At 43.9% G+C, this 22,246-nt stretch overlaps 1 protein-coding gene across 1 annotated transcript in view; it reads left to right on the top strand.

Annotated features, from left to right (window-relative positions):
- Nucleotides 1-11,811: 11,811 nt before the first annotated feature.
- The window catches only part of SNX10 (sorting nexin 10), a gene marked incomplete at both ends in the record, with an annotated part of 30,324 nt that continues 19,889 nt past the window's right edge, over nt 11,812-22,246 (top strand). The window contains 4 exon segments of the mRNA XM_079538101.1: nt 11,812-11,948; nt 11,950-11,996; nt 16,496-16,554; nt 16,558-16,590. Coding sequence (XP_079394227.1) covers nt 11,812-11,948; nt 11,950-11,996; nt 16,496-16,554; nt 16,558-16,590 — 276 coding nt within the window.

Below are 22,246 nucleotides of genomic sequence, written 5' to 3'. Positions count from 1 at the left end.
TTGACAATGTCAGCCTTTGCTTTGATTTCAGATCTTAATATGGGGCTGTGCTGTAACAAGTCGTGGGATGGTTCAGGTAGAGTTACTCTTCAGGCTGTGGCCTGAAAAATACTTCCACAGTTCTGTGTCTTTAAAGTGTAATATTTTAATCCAGATTCTAAGCTGTATACTTTTAAATCGAGAGGCTTTGTTTCTCGTTAAATTCTAAAATGGGTCGTATCATCTGCTGCTGGGAGAATGCCCTCAGGTCGGCAAAAGTGAGGGATGGAGAAATTGGAAGAAAAGAATTTTGCTTTTTTCCGTTCTTCTTCCGTTTATTCCTCTCTTCACTTGCTTTTGTCTACATGCGTTCTTTTATTTGGGTTGTGACTCACTTAAGGCCGTTTGGCCTTAAGCTTTGCCTCTTCATAGGTCAGTGGCCAACCTTGTTTTAGAATTGCTCTTACGAAGTTTTGACTAGAATAATCACGTCACGTGCTGCTGTCACAGTCCTACATGAGATGATAAGATTCCTTAACAACGGCTATTCCTGGAAACCTTCATAGGTATCCTGAGGGGAAAAAAAAAAAGGACCTTTTAATCTACTCTTGATTTTCTTTTTGACAGAGACTTACCAATCGTGATTAAAACCATTTGTTTTCATGTAGACTCAAACTCTGTTTCTATCACAAATGGAATCATTGTAGAACATTTAATTGTAAGTAAACAGTGGGATGGTTAAAGTGAAGCTAGCTTACCTTTTTAGGTGTAACTGCTTTATCTTAATATTTTTTCTAACCAGATTTGGGTGCAGTTCAGTCTCTGTGGCTGTAGGGGAAAAAAACAAAAGATGTTGTGTGGGGTTCCCTTGCTCAGGTTAATGATGGTTTCAGAGCTCAGCTTGCTTCTCTTGCCTGCTCCTTTGAGAAATGTCTCTGAATTTCTTGTATATGCAAGTCTGCAGAGTTCATGGCTTAATTCTTTGGGCTTCTAATAGGAATATTAATACACTTGTGTAGGATTTCCAAATATTGCTTTTTTACCCAGTTGCCTGAGAAGTACACAGGCTAAACGAGAATTCTAAAGCAGCATGCGTCTTCCTGCCTTTTTCTTCAGTATGAAATACTTTTAAATTCAGTCTTAAAATATTTCACAGTTTGTGTTATACTGAGACTTTGCAGTTTCTTTGTTTCAAGAGTGGATATTGAGTTTATATGACATTGCTGATTTTAGTCAATATAGATGGAAGAGTCAGTTATGGGTTATCGTAAGTGGTAGGTGTGTAACGATTTCTGTTGAAAGGTCGTTTCAGTTTGTAACCTTTAAAATGTTATTTTGCAGCTAGATACAGCTTTTAGGTATATTTGATTCTTCCTTCTGACAATCTGTAAAAATGCACTGTACTCACATTTAAACTACCATACAGCTTGTTACAGTTATGTAGATTTCTAATTTTTTACATTATGATGGTAGAAATGCTGGCTGGTATTTGTTTCCTCTTTTCCCCCTTCCCCCCTTGATTTGTGTCAAACTGCATTTTGACAGTGACGAAGTGCAACACTTTGAAGTTACAAGTTCTGTAAAGTTATGCTGAATGTGCTTGGTACATATGCAAAAAACCGTTATCAAATGTTAGTAACTTTAACTGACTAAATAAATGAATTATCTTCTGTAGTTAGTGAGTTATGCAGAGGTTTCTGGTCATTGTCCTTTCTGATTCCAAAGCAAATGGATTTCAGGCTGTCGTTTCATCATTACTCGGTGCTGATCTTGCTGTCCAAAAACAAACAGTTGCATTTAGTTGTATTTGCTCCTTTACTACTCCTCTTCCCAGTTTGGTTTGCTTCAGTGGCCACATGAAGAGTTTTATTAGCATGTGTTCATTATAGGTAGTGCTAGGTTACCCCCAAATTTAAATCATAATTAATGATGGCATCAGCTTCTTGCAACCTGGTTCTTAATTCATTGGGAAAGAATAATTTACTTCTGGTTTCTATTTTTTGCTTTATTGGCCAACTGCAAATTCACTGTTAAATTGAATGAAATAGGTATTCTTTGTGTCTGCAAAATAAGCAGTCAGCACTGTAAGTTGATTATATCAGTTCAGCACAAACCAATGCTGTGTGCTTCGTGATAATTACAGATTCATGATCTAGTTCTCTTAAACTACTTGAAGGTTGCCTAGTGCACTATGATGCATTTAGGACACATGGTAAGTTGCCATAATGTAACTAGGAGTATATTTTGCCTAACTGCGAGTTATCCCAGTATTTACTCACCCACGCCAGGCTCTCTCAGTGTAGTTTGTCCCTCTTCCCTGTTCTAAGAACTGTCTGCGACGTCCTTGGCATTTTCCTCAGCATTTTCCTGACCTCTGATATTTTCTGGTGCCCTTTTTGTTCAGAATTTCTTCTCAAAGCACCATCTCCTTTTAATTCAGCTTTGGAATGTAACTGGCTAACTTAAGGCAACTGCTTTGCTGTGAGGCTCTACCCTGGGGCTAAGAGCCAAGGCAGGTGTCCCCACGTTTGTGGGGTGCCTCCCTTAAAATTGAGAGTCCTATTGCGTAGACTCCATACCTAAGGGCGTACTGTGCAAGCGTGGCAGCCTGGTTCACATACCAGTGCTTTGTAGGGCCAGGCCGAGCCACACTTCTGCCGATGGTTTATGAAGCTGCCTCTGCTAGCTAAGGAGCTGTGCTCTCATGCTTCGCTTTGCAGAGCAGATGTGCTGAATGGCTGGTTTTGATTTTATCTTTCTCAAACGTCTGCTCACGAGCAGTTTCAGTTTGATATCTTTTGCTGATTTCCCACATCTCAGCTGTGGCAGCACTTGCAGGGTATGCAGCAGCAGAGGTAGAAGTGTTTGGTGTTCCCCACACCTCAGTGAAGCTGTGGGAGCACTGAGCTTCACCCCCATTAGAACAGCCCCAGCCCTCAGCTCAGGTAACGTCAGAAGCTTCTGAAGGTCAAATGGAAAACTTCATCTCCCCAAGTCCTTTTCAGGGACTCTTATCAAGCCATTCTGGGCTCTTATTTCAAATAAATGACAGATGGTTAAACAGGCAAAGCTGGAGCACTTCTCTCAGAGAAAGAGCCTGCTGTTGATCTACCCCCATACAAGCAGGAGTGGTGCTTTTCTTCCTTGTAAAGTGCTGTGGGATTTATTAGTGTTAACGTGGTGAGAAAATTGGAGATGATTCCCATTGCTCCAGATGGCACTGTCCAGATGGGAGTTCCTATTCTTACTTCTGAGGATGCTGTTGTTGTTGGCACATTGTTTGAGAGCCTATTATGGTGTATTCTGTTAGGAGATGAGGGTTTTAGTGTGTGGTCAGGTGTTTACATTCACTGCACTGTCTGCACAATGGTTTTTATTCAGTGCAAAGACAGCCCTTTGGGGTGTTGTGTTGTTGGGCTTGTCCTTAGTTTATGTACCCATCACTCAGGCTTTGTAGACTAGGGGAGGCATTGTTAGCCTCTGGTTCCTCCTTCCCCAGGTGGTTTTCTTCAGGTGCACTGTTCTGCATGTAGTTAAAGTCTGTATGGAGTTTTGCTGCAAAGTCAATGTCAAAAAAAGCTGAGCCTTGAGTCAGCACTCATCAAGGCAGAACTTTCTGTAGAAAAAAATGTATTACTTGGGCAGAATGAGACTGCTCAATCTGAAATACAAGGAATGCATCAAGTGCTTACTTTGCCTTTTAAAATAACAATCAAAAGGCAAGGAAGTAATTGTGATGTTGGTTTTCCTGGAACTGCAAAGTGTTGCTTGTAGTAAATGCATTGAGAAGCTAAAAAAAACTGAAACCATTTGCTTTTTCCACCGTCAAGCCTCAACAACTGAAACACTTCTGCTTACCTGAGTGCCATTGCAATGTCAGTAGTTACAGTATTAATCCACAGAGATGTTTAAGGCTTTTGCTTTAATAGAATAATGCTCCATAGATCTCTAAATATTTGGGAGATTGCATCTGTGGGCTTTCCTTTGAAATTCTGTTACTACTTTTAATTGTTGCAGACCCAAAGATGCCATGTCCATCAGTATTGTGCACGTCCTGCTTATGAAACATATGATATGCACCTTTGGGGGGAAAAAAAAGACAACTTGTTAAACCTACATTTTTTTTTGAGTGAGGTGCTGACTCACAGCTGGTCCTACTCTTCCAGCGGTAGTTCAGGATACAGTTGCTTTAAGCGTTTAAACATGTTGCTAGGTGTAGCAATTAAACACCTCCTGTTCAGCTGCTTTTATTTCAAATGCTGTGGCTAAATCTGCAAGCCAAACGATTGGTGGTGGTTCTCCAGGCTGTACCTGCACAGCCCACACCTGGCCCCGTGGGTGCTGCTTCCCAGCACTCTGCACCACCCTTCTGAATGCCACTAACCAAACAGTTCTTCGGGTGTGTTGGCCCTCAGTTTGGTGGGTGACCCGGAGGTGATGGAAGATGCCACAAGCCTGGCTGCTATGGTGTAATGCAGACAGTCGTAGAGAAGAGAGAAAAATGTTTCTGTACAGCCTTGTAATGCTGTTGAGAATGGCTGAGAAGCAGCGCCCAAGAGTTTCAAATGTGAATGGCCACTTCTTCAGGATGGTTCCAAGTGCCAATGCCCCTTCAGTAACCCAATTCCCCTTGTTGCGTGCTGATCTGTTTGCTTCCAGTAGATCAGCAGCCAGAGCTGATGTGAAAGACTGTGCCTTCAGTGAGGGGATGTTGTGTTGACTTGGAGGGAAAGGATGAGCCTGGGAAACAAAGCGAACAATTTGTGTTTAATATCTACTGCTTAAATATGGTTCACAGTTTGAATAAAGAGGCCTTGGTTCTCTTTATCCCATGGCAGACACAAGACCCATACTGAACACTGGAAATGTAACAAATATATAAAAAACTCTTAGCAGAGAAAAGCTGTTGTAACAATCTCTTATCCACCAATAATGCTTATGGGAAAGAGCTGCTTCTAGAGCTGATCTCTGTGGGAGTCACAGTTGCCTTTCCTACCACTGGTTTCATGACTGCTGTTTAGGTTGGTGGTGGTACAGTGGCCTGAGAGACACAAGTTACTGTAGGCTTCCTTCAAGTGGTATCAAAGCTGCTATACTGAACGCTTGGACAGGAGTCTGGAGCTGCTTGTTTCATCCAAGACAGCTGTGGGGCAGCAGCAGAGAGTGGAGGTGGATACCTGCAGGCTGCCTGCTCCACTGTGGGGCTGAGTGCCAGGGGAATCCATTGGTTGCTGCATGAGATCCTTAGGAGAACCCACAGCAAATGCTGGTGAACATAGATTTGGGAAAGCTTCTCAATGGTTAGAAATGGTGCCTCCATAAAATGCAGGTATTTCAAGCTGGTTAAAAGATTATGCCTCGATAAATCATCTCCAGGAAGGTTTTTGTGCTGAAGTTGCACTGGAAGCGGTTCCTTTCGCTGCAGTAGCACCAGTCACCGCTGGGCTGACTCATGGAGCTGACCTGGTGATGAAGGCTGAGGGTGCTGCAGAGCAGCTAAAGAAAATGATACAAAGAGCAGAGGGAGCTTTACCCATTCGGGCAGAATTACGATGCCATATTCTGGGAATATTATGCAGAAGAAGACATATGGAGTATTTCTTGTTTCTTTACATTATTGTGATAAATACTGCAACACAGACTGTTGCAGACTCAGTTTCTCATCCCTCACTCTTTCAAATAATATATATGAATTGCTCTGTATGTAAGAGATGCTGTTGTTTTGAAAAAGAGACGATTTGATTTGATAGGCAGTGCATTGTAAAGGCAAAAATGAAGCTAAATGCAGTGCTAAACCTCAGTTTTGTAGAGGACAATGTATGTGCATAAAGCCAGCAACTTGGGAGTAAATTTTGAAGACAGAAATGCACATTTAAAAGATACTTTATGGTAGAGGAGAACTGAACTCGAAGGACTCCTGCTCCTCCTTATGATCCCCTGCATTGCTCGCCATCTGAAACAGATGAATTACAGCTGCTGCAGGCTGCCTGCTGCTGTGTCTGCTTTGAATAAGGAAAAAAGGGAACCAACTTCTTGTCTGCCCGTCATACCTCACCGCTCAGACAACGCAGCGGGCTCTCATGCAACATTTGCATGCCTTCCTGCTTCCTGTACTGGGTGAGAGCTGGGCTTTGTATCTGTGCCATTGGTCTGAATAGAGGCTGATGTACCAAGGCATGAGCTCTTTCTGACATGAAAGGCAGTGTGCTCTAAAGGGGCAGGTGAGAGCTACAGGTGTGGGAGTGCTGATGTGCTCCCTGGAGAGCAGTAATTCCAGCTGTGCCCCCAGTACTACATGACACACCCGTAGTCAGAATGTTGGTGTAGCAAAATGCTTTGGTTTAAGTCATACAGTGTTTTTAGGGAAAAAAAATCTTTGCAAAAATACTTTTGTTTCCTTGCTTAAATGTGCCAATGAGATGAGAGAGAGCACCCCAGAATAATTTGGTTGAAATCAGGGCAAGTACATGGGAGAATCTCATGTCAGAAGCTGATCTAAGATGGGAGGCACTGCAATCCTCCTTACCTATGTTACTACACCAACAAATCATAAGGCCATACCAATGAGCTTTGTAGCAATTTGGAAGTTCTTACCACTCTTTCTGCTGTAGAAGTTATGCTAATATCCACACTGGTGAGCATAAGGCAATTAAACAAACCAAAGGAATTATTTTGGAATGTGGAATCAGAAAGAAGTTAGCCACAAGCAGGACCTGAAGACTCCCTCAAACATTTGAAAGCATCTCTAATTCAGCACTATGTACTCCAGGCAAACCTGGGCCTGAGATTTTTGGTCATGCAACACACTGAATAAAGCCCCTAAGCCACTAAGAGCAGAGAGGGTGCTGATGCTCACCACAGGACCTGCTCATGCAGAAAACAGCTACAGCAGTGGATCTGTGTTGCTTCAGGTCCTTGGGGGACACTTCCTTGCAATAATATACAATTATAATTGTATATTATATGTATAAAAAAATAATATACAATAGCATGGGGTAGCCCAATACACAAGAAAATTCCAATATGCTAAAAGCAGCCAAAAGCATCCGTTGTGGACAGTAAGTTCATCTCTGGGCTCTGCTGGGTTTCAAATCCCCTCATACCGGATCATTTCACAGGGACCAGTGTACACAGATTAGTGCAAAGCAATGCAAAGTGTGCTACTCCTTCACTGTAAATTTGCAAAACAAATAGCAGCAGGAGGAAACCAATACATGGGGCTCACTACTGAAAGACTGAACTAGGTCAGCTGAGATAGACCTAAAATAGAGTCCAGAAGGATTCTGATGGATCATCTCTGGGTGCCATGGCTCAGTAGATTTCATCCATGTGGACTAGAGAATATTCTGCTGCAATGGGGTACTGAAATCCAGCTCTCCACACCTCCTGCCCCACTGTGGGCTCCTCCACAGCTGCACGTGGAGACCTGCTGTGTGGTGCCCATGGGCTGCAGGGGAACAGCCTGCTCCAGCACGAGCCTCTCCTGGGCTGCAGGGAACTTCTGCTCTGCAGTCAGAACAGCTCCTGCGTTCCTTCTGCACTGATCTCGGTGCCTGCATGGCTGCTTCTCTCTCGTTCCTCACCCTTCTCTCCCAGATGCTATTGATCAGCAGTTTTCCCTTTTCTTAAATCTTTTCTCTCTGAGGCCCACCAGCATCATTCATGGCTCAGCTCTGGCCACCAGCGGGCCCTTTTTGGAGAAGCTGGAGCTGCCTCTATTCTGACATGAGACAGTGCTGGGCTCTTCTCACAGAGGCCACCCCCACAGGCCCAACAACCAAAACCTTGTCAGGTAAGCCTCATACTGTACCATAACATACTGTACAATCACATACTGTTAGCATTTAGCTTACCTCTTTCTTACTAAACTAGACATTACAACACAGAATTGACATGAACCAATGCCAGAGAAATGCAACTCAGCTGACGCATGTCAATCTGTTCATCTGCCAGATCATTAACACAGACCAGAGACCTGGTCCTTTGCTGCCAGAGTACCAATGGGAAATGTTCTTTCCACTCTCCATCTGATTAGAATAAGTGCACACCCTCCAGCTGTTATGAAAAGCGCTTCCCTCCCCATTAACACTACCATTCTGCCAATAATGCCAGCCCCAGTAAATCCCAATCTTTCCCAACCTGCTTCTCCTCATTACATTGCTGCTGCTGCTTATCACCTAACTTGTAACTCGTTTTCTTCCCCTTGCTCCTCTTAAAATACCTACTGTCAACTCCACCCCTCCTGTCTGCATTCATCTCAGATAAAAAGTATCAACCCAAATGCTTCTCAAAAAAATTTGTCCCTCCTGGCTTCGACTCTGCTCCAGGCTCTCCCTGGTTCTTACTGCTCCCGGCTACCTTTTGCCTGCAGGCAACAAAAAGGTGTCTTAACAAATAATTGCATGGACACTATCAGGAAAGCTACTGCAGAAGTTGCCGCCCTAGGCCAGCCCCACCTGTCCCTCTGGCTCTGAAGAGTCCCAGAGGCTTCAGAAGAGTGGTGAAAATTGTGAGTCAATCTGCCAAATGAAACAGATGCTCATTTATCAACACACAAATGCAATCTGCTTACTGCAGGTTTCTCTCCAGAACTGATAATGGCTGGTTAATTTTTTCATGGTTTTTCAGATTTGGAATAAATTGCACATGAAAAATTTCATGGGTTTCTTTGCATAAAAAGAAAAACCAATTTGACATATTAACTGAGAGTATTTGGACTGGGAATACTGCAAGTCTGTGCTTATTCCACCTGTTTGTCCCAGAGCATCAAGACAACGGTGGGGAGCAAAGAGTAGCCCACATCTGCAGACTATGTGCCATGGCACATCTTTGCACTAACTAAATGCCAGCTCATGGCCAAGACTATTCAAATCAGAAGACAAAACTGCCATCCTTAGGCAGTCTGACCCAGATGCCTCCCACTCAAGGCTTACACTTGACCGTGGCTGGCTTGCAGGTACTGGAAGCACAGCCGTTTTCAGAGGACAAATGAAATCTTACTGAATCTAAGCTCTGTGGAGATACTGATATCTGCCTTGACTACACAGGGCCGAGGGACCAGAAGTCCCTAGAGTAGGCAGGGAAAATAGGGCAGGCAGCAATGCAGCCTTTGTAACTTGCATCTGAGTACAAAGAGCCAGAAGCAGGAGAGGAAAGTGGGAAATAGGAAGGTAACACTGTCACCATCTGAAATAATCCTAAGTATCAAGCAGAATCTGAAAGCTGTATCTTCTACTATTCAAGCCCTAGATGCTGACTTTGTCAGTCTGGGGGAACTGTGCACATAAAGATTGTGACTCCATATTATTCTGTTAAATCTGGCCTAGAAAAGCAAAAGTAAACAGAACCCAAATAGCCCAGAAATAAAACAAGGAAACAGCAAACACCTTGTAAGAAACAAAGTTAGAAGGGAGAAGGGAAAGCAGAGTCTGCATTCCTCTGCTGCTAAATAATACATAAAGGAGGAGTGCCCTTAAGAATGCTGTTGTTTGTTTCACTGTAGCTCTTTCTGATCTTTCTGATGGTTTTCAGTTTTTAATGGAGCATTTTGCTTTGTTGGACTTGAAAAGACGGCATACATTTCATTTAGTTTCCATTATTTGTTCTTCTCACATGATAGTTTTCTTCCTCCTCACACTAGAAACACAGAGGCCACATTTTAACCTGCCTTCATAACAGATATAATACAGAAAATGGGAATTATCTAAGGGGGGGGGGGGGGGGGGGGGGGGGAGGGAGGAAGAAACAAAATGAATAATCCTTTTTCATGTTCCATGTAAATGCTAACACCTTTCTCTCTCCTCTCCCCCCTCCCCCCCCCCTCTGTCTGACCCAATTTTGCTTAAGCAGAATGTTTTCCGAGGCAGGCACCTCTGAGACTGCAAACTTAGCAGATAGTACTGAACATGAGAGCACTGCGCTTGGAAAATCAAGTTTAAAGCTACTATACTTGTGGCGTTAACATTTCTGGTGTACTGATAAATTGCTTGTTCTTTCTCTTCACCAGAACTTCTCCCTTAGCTGTGCTCACACAAAAGAACAAAGCAATTCCTGCAGCAACTGTATATCTCAGGACATCTATCCAGCCTGCCTAAAAGAGTATCGTACTCTTCTGAACGTTTTTGCATATGTTAAATCCCTTCCTGCTATACATAGCCAGTAAGGGGATACAAGTTATTAGCAGGACACCAGCAAATGTATTCTTTCCATGCTTTATTGCAAACAACCTTGCCAAATCCAGGATGATTCCCACAAGAGAACACAGTCACAGGACATTTTTGAAGAGTTCCCTTCTTTTTCTCACTCTTAATTCTTGCACCTCTCACAAAACCAAAGCACCAAGCACTTTTTAAAACCGCAACCTGTAACACAACTGCTGCCATCATTTATTTGTGGTTCCTTGAAGTAATGCCTAAGAAACCCACGGCAGAGTTTGAACAGAAGACCCACCCTTCACACTGTCCACTTCAGCAGGTTTGTATTACCAGTCTGGCACCACCCCTGGCTGGAGAGCAGCTTCTTATTGCATTTCAGACAGAACATTTCTTCTGCACATCCTGGGAATGCTCAGCAAAGAGCAGAAAGGAAGACCTCAGATAACATCAGCAGCAAACCTCCACAGTTCCCACCAGCACTACAGCTGCACCCTGAGAAACTTGGAAAAACCTTGGTAGAAATGCACTTCTGGGCTTCATGTCGTGACACAATGCCACCAGTGTGACAAAATGGACAAAAGCAGCACAAGAACTTCACTGCAAATACACAGGTACGCAAATTCTCTATTTAAACTCTGAACTGGCAACAGAACTAATTCATCACCTTCCCCTGTTTACAACAGTTTTACAAGGCTTGTCTCCCTCTTCTATCCCCTTCCTCAGAGTATTTGTTTTCTCTTTCTAGACTTTGGTGTTTTTCCTATTTGTCTTCCTATCTTCCCATAGTTTTCCTAGGATGCTGTATTAGGGTTCTGTGATCACCATATGTATGCTATGCTGCTCACTGCAAACCACCGACTCAGCAAGTCCTGATGGTTTCCAGCCTCCTTTCTTTCCTGGAAGATACACACCTGCACACCACAGCCTTGTGGAAAAAATCATGTGGACTAGCGGCCGCATGTCTCACACATGTGCAGAGATAACTATGAGAGATTTATAAATCTGACTGATAATCATTTTTGTTACACTAGAGTATAAAAAGCTCTGCTTTCTGGAAAGTAGATGATACCAAGCAGCCCTGAAGAAATCTGTTTAATTGCAAGTTAGTCCATGCAAACTTACACATTCATGTATCGCTCCTGGAATCCTCTGTACTTTGTTATTATGGATGCGATGTGTTCTTATTGATCTCTACACCTTTCTGTACGGGTTTGTTCTTATGGCTATCTGGCTGAAGTCGTTGGGTATTCTGCTTTACGACAAATTAAGAGTAATTATTTTTCTTTAGCAAGATTTTTTATTCCAGGGCTTTGCTACGTATTTTCAACTCCGATGAGAAAGGTCAGACCCCACATGAGATGGAAAGGCCAAGGTAAGGCTCTGGGCTTTTCAGCACGCAGGAAGGAGGTAAAAATACATTCAAACGATTCTTCCTTTCTGGAAGGCAGGGGAGTTGCTCAGATTCTGTAACGGTACGCGGGTGAGTGTGTTGCAGCCCTTCAGACACACAGACCGGTGCCACTTCTTATAACACAGAATTATCGCCTTTCTTTCCTCTAATTAGCGTACGTTCCCTTAGGCTGACAAGCGCGGGGCTCCTCCCTCACAGCCCGCGGGGCTCAGCGCTGCCCCGTCCCGCCCCGAGGGATCTCGACGAGGAGAACCGCGGCGCCAGGTGATGGCGGCGGGCAAGCGCGGGGCAGCTCGGCCCCGCCCGAGGCCGCTGACGTGCGCTCCGCCTCCCGGCTTAAGGGGCGGCGGCGGCGCCTCTGCGGAGCTGTGCGCGGCGCTGGTTGAGCGGCGGGCTGCTGGTGGGGCTGCTCGGGCCGTGTTGGTGTCACCGCGGGCGGCTTGGCGAAGACGGTAGGGTCGGGGCTGCAGCTCCCGTGGGTCGCCTCCTCACGGCTGCGCGGGGTGGGATCGTCCCTGTGGGGTCCGTGGCTCTGGGACCCGTGGGGCTGCTGCCCGCGCTGGGTTGTCTTCAGCCCGTGTTGCAGGGCTACGTAGCGGCTCGTTTCGGTGCTGGCAGTAAGGAACGTTGGCTTACGTAATTAATGTCCTTGTTTTGAACCAACCCGTTTATTGCCCGCTCCCTTCGGCGCTATCGGCGTTATACTGACGCTCAAAAACTCTGTGCGCCCGTACCTAGCGTAAATATAACGTATATAATGGCGTGTGGCGTGTTGATCTGTATTAACGTGCTGTGCCTTCCTGTTAGTCGGGGACTGCCTTCGTTTGTGTCAGCGTATTACAGCGCTGAAAACCCAAGCGCTGTGGAGCACGTGGGGAAGGAAGGCCGGGCCCCGGTCTCGGGCCGGGCGCTGGGATGGGCGGCTGCCTGCTCCGCTGGGTTCTGCGCGGGTTGCCTGGTTGTGCTGAGTGCGCACGGAGGAGACGAGTCCACATCCTCGCAGCCCCTCCGAGTGCGTGGCAATCCCGGGTAAACATTGCCCGACTCCTTCGGCAGTGGTCAGAAGGTAAAAGCGGGCTGGAGTGCTGTGTGAGCCCGCCAGGGGCTGGCTCTGGTCCATCCAGGTACTTTGGGGTTTCCAGCCAGCCCGTGGCCGCATCACCGCCGCCCATGCGGCTGGCCCTAACGTTGCACAGACTCGCTTACTAGCGGTACAAGTGAAACAGCGGCTTGAGTTCGTGTTTCCCAGTCCTCTTCTGAGGTTGGCAGGCACTGGGTGGAGCAAAGAGGACGTTCTTCCTATGAGTGCTGGGGGAATTGAAACTAAAAGTGATGTCGGGACAAGCTTGAGTGACACAAGCTAAGCATGCCTCCCTGTAGAAAAATGGAAATGCTACTGTCATCTTGGTAAGAAAAGGCAAAAATAATTCAGCCTATGATATTATGGAAGTTTGTAATGACTGACTTGAAATCTTGAAGTCTGTTGTTCATTGTGTGTATGTTATGTTCAATCTAAGCAGGCTTTATCCTCAGTTAATTTCAATTTGAAGAACTTCTGTCTGTGCACTGTACTCACATTAACGTACTTTTAAGGGCTTGTAGTCAGTGTGAGCTTTATGACTGTTGTCATTCTAAATTTTGTGTGTGTATGTATGTATATTTAAAGGAGATATATGTTCTATAAATGCTAAGTACTAACACCATAGTATTTCCAGTGCTATAGTGTAATTAATTAGGAGTGAGCAGCACCTAGAAGCCTTATTCAGTTGCCTTGTGGTGTAAAAGCTGTGCAAACACAGGCAGAAAGGCGGTTGTGGGTCCCAAGGAATTTGTGAAATAAACAGAAAGCAAGAGACTTTAAGTACAGACAAAAATATTTGTTTAATAAAGCACCTCTGAGTGCTCATACAAGTGGAAAGCCCATTATAAATTACATTGATGTTGTAGTTCTTACTTCCTTTATGTCTTTCTGTAGCTTAGCTGCTGTTAATGTGAGCTGCTGGATTTAAGGATTAATGCTTCTACACCACTGAAAAGCAGCAATTGCCAGCTAGTAGATTCTCCTTCCTAAAATGAGCTGTTTTGTGACTACCAGCTGCAGTAGCTTTTATATAGTAATTGGTTTCAATGATGTGTTTTTTTTTTTTTTTTAATTTTAAGAAAAAAAAATAAAAGCTTTTGCTGCAGTCAGTCAGGAATAGCCCTTTGGAAGTTTGCTGCAGTACTACTACAGTGTTCCATGAAATATTACCTGGGTCCCATCTTGACAATCAGTTTTCTGTTTTTTTCCTTTGTTCCTTTCTGGATGGTTGCGTGCCTGATGCACTGCATGGCTTCCAGCATAGAAACAATGTTAGGTCTGATGCCAGTGGTGCTGTGCTCTGCTCTGCTGTGGGTTCCGAGTGCCCTGGGATTTCCCATTCAGGTCAGGCCGAGTAATTCTCACGCACAGGAGATGGAGCATGACATCAAGACGTCAGGTGAGAAGTATGGCATGATGTGTCTTCTGTCAGTGCCTGTCATCATCTAGCAGGGACCAGTAGCATTCTGTAAGGTGGTAGCACTGAACAGGTGAGGACTGGAACACCATAAGGGCAAGGTTTGTGCTCCTAGAAATTCTTACAGAGCTCATGCTGCTCCAGCACGTGACACTCTTAGAAAATAGCTTTTCCTGCTTGGAGAGGGTCATGGTAGGTGTTGTTCTGAAGTTTCCCACATCCTGTTCCTAGTTGAGCAACCCCAGTTATGCCAGATAGGCTTGTTTCACCACTTGTTCTGCTCTGCCTCTGATCCTGTGTAATAAAACATAATTGTCAAGAGCACTGTTATAAAAAGTAGGGCCGTTGTGGCAGTAGAGTGGAATCAGGCTTGCAGACCCTTTGAGCAAAAATTGATTAAAGAGTTTTCCTAATTGCCATCATTTCAAGAAACTGAAACCTTCTTTGCTTTGATCGTACAGCTTTGTAACTTATTCATACGAAAGAAGGAGATACTTCTCTGTTGGATTGTGTGTTTTTTTTTTTTTTTTTTTTTTTTTTAAGTAAATCCTGAAAAAGACAATGAGTGTTTACTCAGCAGCGTAGACTGTTTAAGGAGGCTTTTCTGTGCCTTGTTTGGGTGAGCAGGTAGACAGGATAGAACAGGTGCATCAGTGTATCATGGCTTTGCAATGTATCACATGGGTCTTACTTCCATGCATCTGGCATGTAGTGTGCATCAGCTTTTGGTTTCTGTAAACAGAGAGATATAGGAGATCTGGTTAACTTAGGATATTGTGATTATTTTTTCTTTTCTTAGAGATTTTGCATCTTCTTATTGTCTGAAAAAGATAACTCGGCAACTTGTGTTCATCTGGTACTGAAAATACAAGAGGAAAGAACAGCTGTATTCTCTAGGAATTTCCTGACTGTTTGGCAGAGTAACTCTAGAGATAGAGAAGCAAGTCATGCTGTGTTTGCTTCTTCATTTGAAGAAAAAAAAAAAAAAAGAAAAAAGTTAAAGCAAACTATATGCACTAGTGCATAGTATTTTGCACTGGATTTCTGTATTGGTGGCATTACTTGCTACATCTAGGCAATATTTAAGTATATAAATGCTTTTAATGAGCTTTTTCCTAGCTTAGGGGAAAAAAGTGATTTCTTTATTTATCTGTATGGTTATGAAACTTTCATGATTTGCTTGTATGTAGGAATGAAGAAGGAAAAATGAAAAGCTTACTTCAGTAGTGGCTGCATGAGTGGCCACTCCTCTTGCAGAGAGCAGCCCATCACGATGCTCTGCTTCTCAGCAAAAGCTCTGGCTTGCACACAGCCTTGATCAGCCACAATTTGGGCTCTTGCAGCCCAGTCCTGTGGGAAAGGAAGAGCAAAAGGAGAGGCTGCAAAGAGACCCCAGAGCCAAAATGCCTTGGAGCAGTCCAAGTCCAGAGATCGACTCTGTGATGGGGCACTGCAGATGGAGCAGGATCCCTCGGGCAATCCTTTCATACTGTGTGCAATGCCTGGTGAGCATCCACAAAGAGCGCTCATGTCTAGTTATCTGTATCCTACTTGTCCAAATTTCAGCAGGATGGGGGATCATTGGGAGACTTGAGAGAAATGTACCAAGGAAGTTTAGATTGGATCTTAGGAGAAATCTTTCTACAAAGATGTTGCTCAAGAGGCTGCCCAGGGAAGTGGTGGAGTTGCCATCTCTGGAAGTATTTAAGAGGTGTGTGGTTATGGCTCTCAGGGACATGGTTTAGTCTTAGCTTTGGTAGTGTTAAGCGGTTGGACTTGGTGATCTTGAAGGTCTTTACCAGCCTAAATGATTCTATGATAATCCAAGTAAGCCAACACAAATGGTCTTCGCAGGTACCTTAAATGCCTGAAGACTTTGCTGGTTGCATTTCCCATGTAGCATGTGCTAGAGAAGTAGGTAGCCCGTGCTCTGTCTTCTGTCCTGGCTCTATACTCGCCTCCTGCGATACACACTTCTTCAGTGACAAGGGGATGGTTGTCTACATGATCCTACCTTCTTGTTTGTTTTCTTCTGTTCTACTAACAGCTGCCTTTAAGCAGGTTTTGTCTTGGGACTGATATTGTGAAGGTGTTGCTGTCAGTGTCTGTACGCTCACTGTCTCACTGGCACTTCAGCATGAGTCATTTCAAAGCATCTCCTGGTACCTGACAGAAGAGGTGCATTTGTTGATAGAACTGAACTTGCAAAAACCTGTACTCAGAATGACCTCATATGTCTGCCCAGGAGGATGCACCTGCTCCATCATATTCATGGCAGCAGTGTTTATGACAGGCACAATGGCTTGCCACAGAGAGCCTTGGCAGGGTGCACACTGATGCATTTAATTTATTTGAAAATAAACCAGTGATGATTTTGTTACAGATCTTCTCTCCAGTGACTTATTTTGTGGCTTCAGAAAATTACTACTTCCTCTCCCTTCCTTTCCTGCCAGAGAGCTCTCTAGGAGGGCACGCTCACCTGGAGGTGTTCTACACTTCAATGCAGAGCAGGTGATTCACACTGCAGCAAAGCGTCTGTTTTATTGCGGTGAGTAGTGAACCCTGACCTTCCTGTGCAGTGCTGCCAACACGTTAGGTTCTGCAGATTCAAGTTCCTGCTCCTCCTTTGCCTCAGGATGCTACCTGTTAGCTTACTTTGCCATGTTTGTACACCACAACCACGGGATTATAACTCTGGGCCTTCTAATAGCCTCATCATTTTAATTGCATAATGGGAATGTGTGGTTTTTTGATTAGTCATGACTCTGGTACCTGTTTGATGAGTTCTTCAGCTATCTTCCCTGAAGGGAAGGCTTTGTTTTCCCAAGAGCTGTGTGCTGCTTCCCAGAAGAAATGAAATTCTACTAATGAGGCATTAAAAGGCAAGGTTGTAAGTTGTGTGGTTGGGAGCGTTTACAGGGAGAAGGGAAACAGCTAAGAAATACATTGCCGTGAGCATTGAGTGCAGTAGAGAATCTTCATAGCACTGCCTGTGACAAACTGGGCATTCATATATGTATATAAATAGTTGCATCAGAGCATGGTGTCACTGAGATTACATTTGCTTTGAGAACAGCTACATGTATGCTTGTGGTGTGGAGGAACGCAACTCCAAAATACTCTCATATGTCTTTAGATGTGAACTGATGATGAGCCCACCATTTAATGACTATGACATGAGCTGGTCTGCTCCCCAAGAACTTATGGCTGTCTTATATTCATTATGTTAGATAGGTTGTTGTGAAGATTAGTCTCTGTGTAACTGTGGAATTGACTCAGGAGGGCTGTTGGGGAGACAGGAAAGCAAATCTGTGATAAGACACAAAGAAGCCCTTTGACTCCCATCTGCAGACAAAGGTGGGGTCTGCTAGGAAGGACGGCAGCCAGGAGCCATACGTGGTTGCTGTATCTCCCAGACAATGAAGTTGGCTTGGGGCAGCGAGACTGAAAAATCAGAGGGGATTTCTACCCAAAATACTCCTTTAGGGGATTTATGAAGGACTGTTTTATGCAAAACCACTAGGACTAAGCAAACCTTCTGACTGCTGTTTCACTAGTGATCGCAGGCAGATGTGAGAGGAAGATCTGTTAGGCCTGCTTGCCAGGAAGAGAGTATCTATCCCCTGTGTTAGCTCCAGGTTAAATCTTACAGTCGGGGTGGAAGAGTCTTGCCTACATAAGGTCTTTAAGTGAGCTTTTCACAGCTCATTGTTGATGCTTCAAAAATTCTGTTTTTCTTTTGCAACAGACTAGCCTGTTCAACAACTAAGATGCCCAGTTGAATTCACTGCCAATACATTCTTAAATGTTTAATTTAACTGTTAGAAAATCTAGTACGATAAACTAGTGTAATATATGAGCACAACTACACGTGAAACGGCACTAAGATTTTGCAGTAATGATAGGCCATCTGATGATTTCTTTAGCAGAAGAGAGCATTGGTGAGTTTCCACTGTATTAGAGGTTGGACAGACGTGGGGCATCCAGCTGGTCAACTTAAGACCTAAGAATCACAGCAGTTTGAACTGAGCTGATCAAAATGCTTGGTGAGTTTGCAGTGTTGACCAAATACATGTATCTTCTCGCTGCTCTGAGATGCAGGTACAGTCACTGTTCAGGACTGATTTATCTCGGGATGTAATTACCGAACTGATTTTTATTTTTGACTCTGTGCCCTGTCCTTACCAGCTATCTCACTGGATGCACACAATTAGGCTGGCAGTTCTAATTTTGTGGTTATGGCCAGGACTGTCACTTTTCTCTCAATTTCATTCAGAGGACAAGACCAAGCATCAGCACTTCCTTGCTGTGACTGGGTCATGCTTCACAAAAATAACTGTCTTAGTAGAATACAGAAATCCCCAACAGGAAGGAGGCCAAGATAAAACATGCACCACTGCAACAGCAATTCAAGCAGCAGAGAGCCTGAGAGCAGAGAAAAATCATGTGATAAATTAAAGGCATCTGAAATGAGCACAAATGGAAAAATTTCTGGCATGTGAGATCTGAAATGTTACAAGGGATGAGTCAGGGAAAAAAACAGGTTAGATGATGTCAGCATTTGCATTTATGAGATTGAAAAAGAAATGTTGAAGTAAATCTGCATTGTGTTTGCTGGCTTCTGTTACACTTACTCAGCAGCAAAATATAGCTTCCATCAATCCTTCTTTCCTGTGCTAAATAAAATTTGTTATTACCAAATAGATAGAGAGATACGTGGGGGAAGATGGTATCGTTAGGGTGGTTTAATTTGTTTTGATGAAATAAAATTTTCAGTTCCTGTAAGAAATGTTAAGTTCTGGAAGAAATAAAAGGATATATTGTCTGAACAGGGACCCTTTTCAGATATAGCATGTAAGATCTTACAAGACCAGATTGGAGTCTGTATATCTTAACACCTATTCACAAACCCTTTCTTTTTGGCTTTATAATTGAGCTTGCGTGTGAGTCATTCTGCCAGGCAGCAATATGGTGTCAAGTTTATGCAGTTCAAAGTGGCTGTAGCGTTACTGAAATTGGAGATCTGTGACCTGTACTTCACACTGTAATTCATGCAATGTTTTTTGGAGGATGGTAGGAAATTGGTGATTTGATTAACTATTTGATTTTTCATGTTCCTCTGAAATGAATGAAACGTTCTTTAACCAAAGACCAAATCCATTCTTTTGATGAAACAGGTCTTAATAGCCAGCAAGACTGCAGCAAAACAGAATGGCTGGGCTGGTAGGGGGAAAATAGCAGAGCAGTATTTGCAGGGTTATCTTCTGCCTGGTGGCCATAAAAGAAACATTTTGCAACCAAATGGAGTGAAATCTTGTAGGAAAAGAATAGTTAGCTGAGTATCTTGACAATGACAGCTGGGTCAGAAATTCAAGTGGTGACTCTTGGTAGCGTGTGTCTACCTAATGTTGTGCTAGGTGGATGGCCTGTGAATTCTGTTGGGGATTAGGAAAGCTCCTTTTCTTCTAAAAGCACTTTAAGACAATGTCTTTTGTTTCCCGCTCAGCACTGAAGTGCTTTTACTGCTTCTGGGATGCAAAGCCAGTGATATAAGGTGGGAAGTAAGAGGGGTTTGCTTGAAGAGTGCTTTATTTTTGTTGACATCACTGTGTAGTCCACAGCACTGTGGGCAGTGCAGAGTTAACTCAAAAACACGTATGGTTTTCACTCCTAATGAGTAGATCCTCATGATTATTTGCTGGAGGAAGGTGAAGCAGACAACCAGCAGGGTTTATGAAAGGAGGCTGGACATACTGCAGCCTGAACGACTAAAAGTTACTCACCCTTCTGTTTGTATGTACTTTGTACAAAGGGGAGCCCGTGACTCCTCTCCTGAGTGCAGTCACATCAACCCCAAGCATTAAACTGGACAAGGCTACCTAGAAGGCATCTGCTTACTCTGGGTTAGCCTGGAGTGACTGGGTGGTCACCAGCTTTTGAGTAAGATGCAGAGGAGCTAAAACTGAAGCAGGGCAGATGCTGGTTGTGGGCTAATCTGTTCTAACACACATAAAAGATGAAAGAGTCAATCTGCTGGTGCTGAAAACTAAAGATAGCTCCTTCTGTGGGCACTGTTGTGTTTGCATCTGTTAGCTGGGCTGTGTTACCAGGTGTGCCAAGACTGCTGAGTTCAGCCCACAAAGAGATTGCCTGTCCCTGGCCCTTAGGATGGTTTTGCAGTGGGGTGTGAACTGTCTAGTTTGGCCTAGAGCAGATGACTAGGCTGGGATTTTCAGCTGACAGGACTTGTGGTTCTTAAATGGTGTTTATGTGAGAGGAGCCCACTGGTTTTCCTGTAATGGATGTACTTCTGAGGTAGGTTGTTGATTCCTGTCAACAAAAGCAGCAGCTCTGTCAAAATGAGGGCTGTGTACCCAAATCCTGTAAGCAGCAGACTGTGTTACAATGTGGTGGGTGTGGCAATGCAAAATGACTTACTTTATATGTATTATCTGTATTAATGTGTGCTACCCTTATATCTTTCTGAATATTTTCTTCAAAAGTGGGGAATAAGATGCAGAAATTAGACTTTTTCTTGCAGTCTGGTGTTCCACTGCAAGTCACCTCTTCACTGTTGGGCTATGTCCAGCTACTACAGTACCTGTCTGTTAGGTATGGCTGTTGTTATGGCTATTCTGAAGACTGCAGGCAGTTTTATTACATAAATGAGGTAACATTGCTTTCTGCTGCTCCTTATCCTTTCATTGGAAACAGCTGTAGCAAACTTTCCTTCATGCTTTGGAGTAGCTGTGGGTTTACTCCATAGTTTGGTCCCTTCATCCTTAGGATTGACGTGCCTTTTGGCATGGTTGGATGCCTGCAGGCATAGGGAACTGCATGTAGGGATGCAGCTCAACTATCTGCAGGCTGTTGATTAAAATTCTTTGGGTGTTCTCTGCAAGTGTTAATGTAAGCAAGGCCTAGAATGTGGGAAAGACCTTGATGTATTTAGATATTCGTGATCCCTCTTTTTAACACATTGAAGCCTTGGAAGAAAGTTTCATGTCATACTATGATGGGGACAACCTTGAAAGGGCAGCTGAGGAGTTTGCTTGTGATTGTGTATGACTTCTGATGGTGACCAAGGTCTAAAAATAAGCTGCTTAAAGCTGGGGGGATGGGAGGGCAGATATGTAGTCATATTTTCACAGTTAACTGAAGGTGGGTGGATGGGTAGTTCTTGGACTGAAGATCCACATCTATGGCTTGAGGGGAAATGTTGGCTACATGGAGTTGTCAAACAATTGCAGAGCAGACAGGCACGCTGCCTGTGCCATGGGCTGGTGGTGGAATCCCAGTGCAGCTGAGCACAGCTACTGTGAAGCAGCCAGAAGGGCTGTGCTCAGGTCCCCAGCCCAAACAGAAGCCTGAGGCTGGGAGCAAGTGGCTCTTTCTTGAAATAAAATATGACTTAGTAGTACTTCAGTATTATCCCTCAGAAAAACACCAAAGTACTTGCTTTGTTGTGTTTGTGTGGTGTGTTTTGTGTGTTGGTTCTGGCTTTTTCTTTTCTTTTTTTTTTTACCACAGGAAGCATGGCAAGTTGTCTTACTCTCCTGGTGCTTGGGTGGTGGTGTTGGCAGTTGTAAACCTGCTCTGGAGGTTTCCTTGGTTACACAATGTAGAGCTGTCAGAACTGCATCCTGAAAGGAGCAGGTGTTGTATTAACTCTGTGAAACTAAAGAGTAATAATAAATGCATAAGAAGCAAGATAAAAACTAGCTTTGGTCACAGCAAGAAAGTGTTTTTATCAGATCTGGTGTTTCCCACTGACTTTTTTTTTTTTCTTCTGAGTACTTGTTCATTTCTCTGCCAGTGGAAAGTTTTTGAGTACAGAAGGCCTTCTGTTATCATCTGCAGGCAGCTTCTATCCATCAGTGGGGTAGGGTTTTTTTTGCAGGTGTCTTAAGCATGCAGTTGAACTGCTCTGCTTTTCCACCTTCTGCTTATGCTTCAGGACATCCTTTAACATTGGTCTTGCTGCATGGCTAAGTCCTTTATTCAGTGTGTTTTCAACTGTCTGTAGGGCTTTTTTGGACTTGCTGAAGTCGGTGGAAAATGCAGCTTTGGTGAGCGTTGAGATCGATTGCAGTGTAACTACTATGTTGACAGTCTGCTTGCCTATAGCACATGTAATGGGAAATGCATTTTACTGTTCCCATTTGTGAACTTTAAACAGGTGTGAGGTCTTATATTTGTTTCCT

The sequence above is a fragment of the Tetrao urogallus genome (genome assembly GCF_951394365.1).
Source record: "Tetrao urogallus genome assembly, chromosome: 7".
Classification (NCBI taxonomy): domain Eukaryota; kingdom Metazoa; phylum Chordata; class Aves; order Galliformes; family Phasianidae; genus Tetrao; species Tetrao urogallus.
Note: the sequence above shows the minus strand (reverse complement) of the source record. Positions and strands in the feature narration are given on the sequence as shown.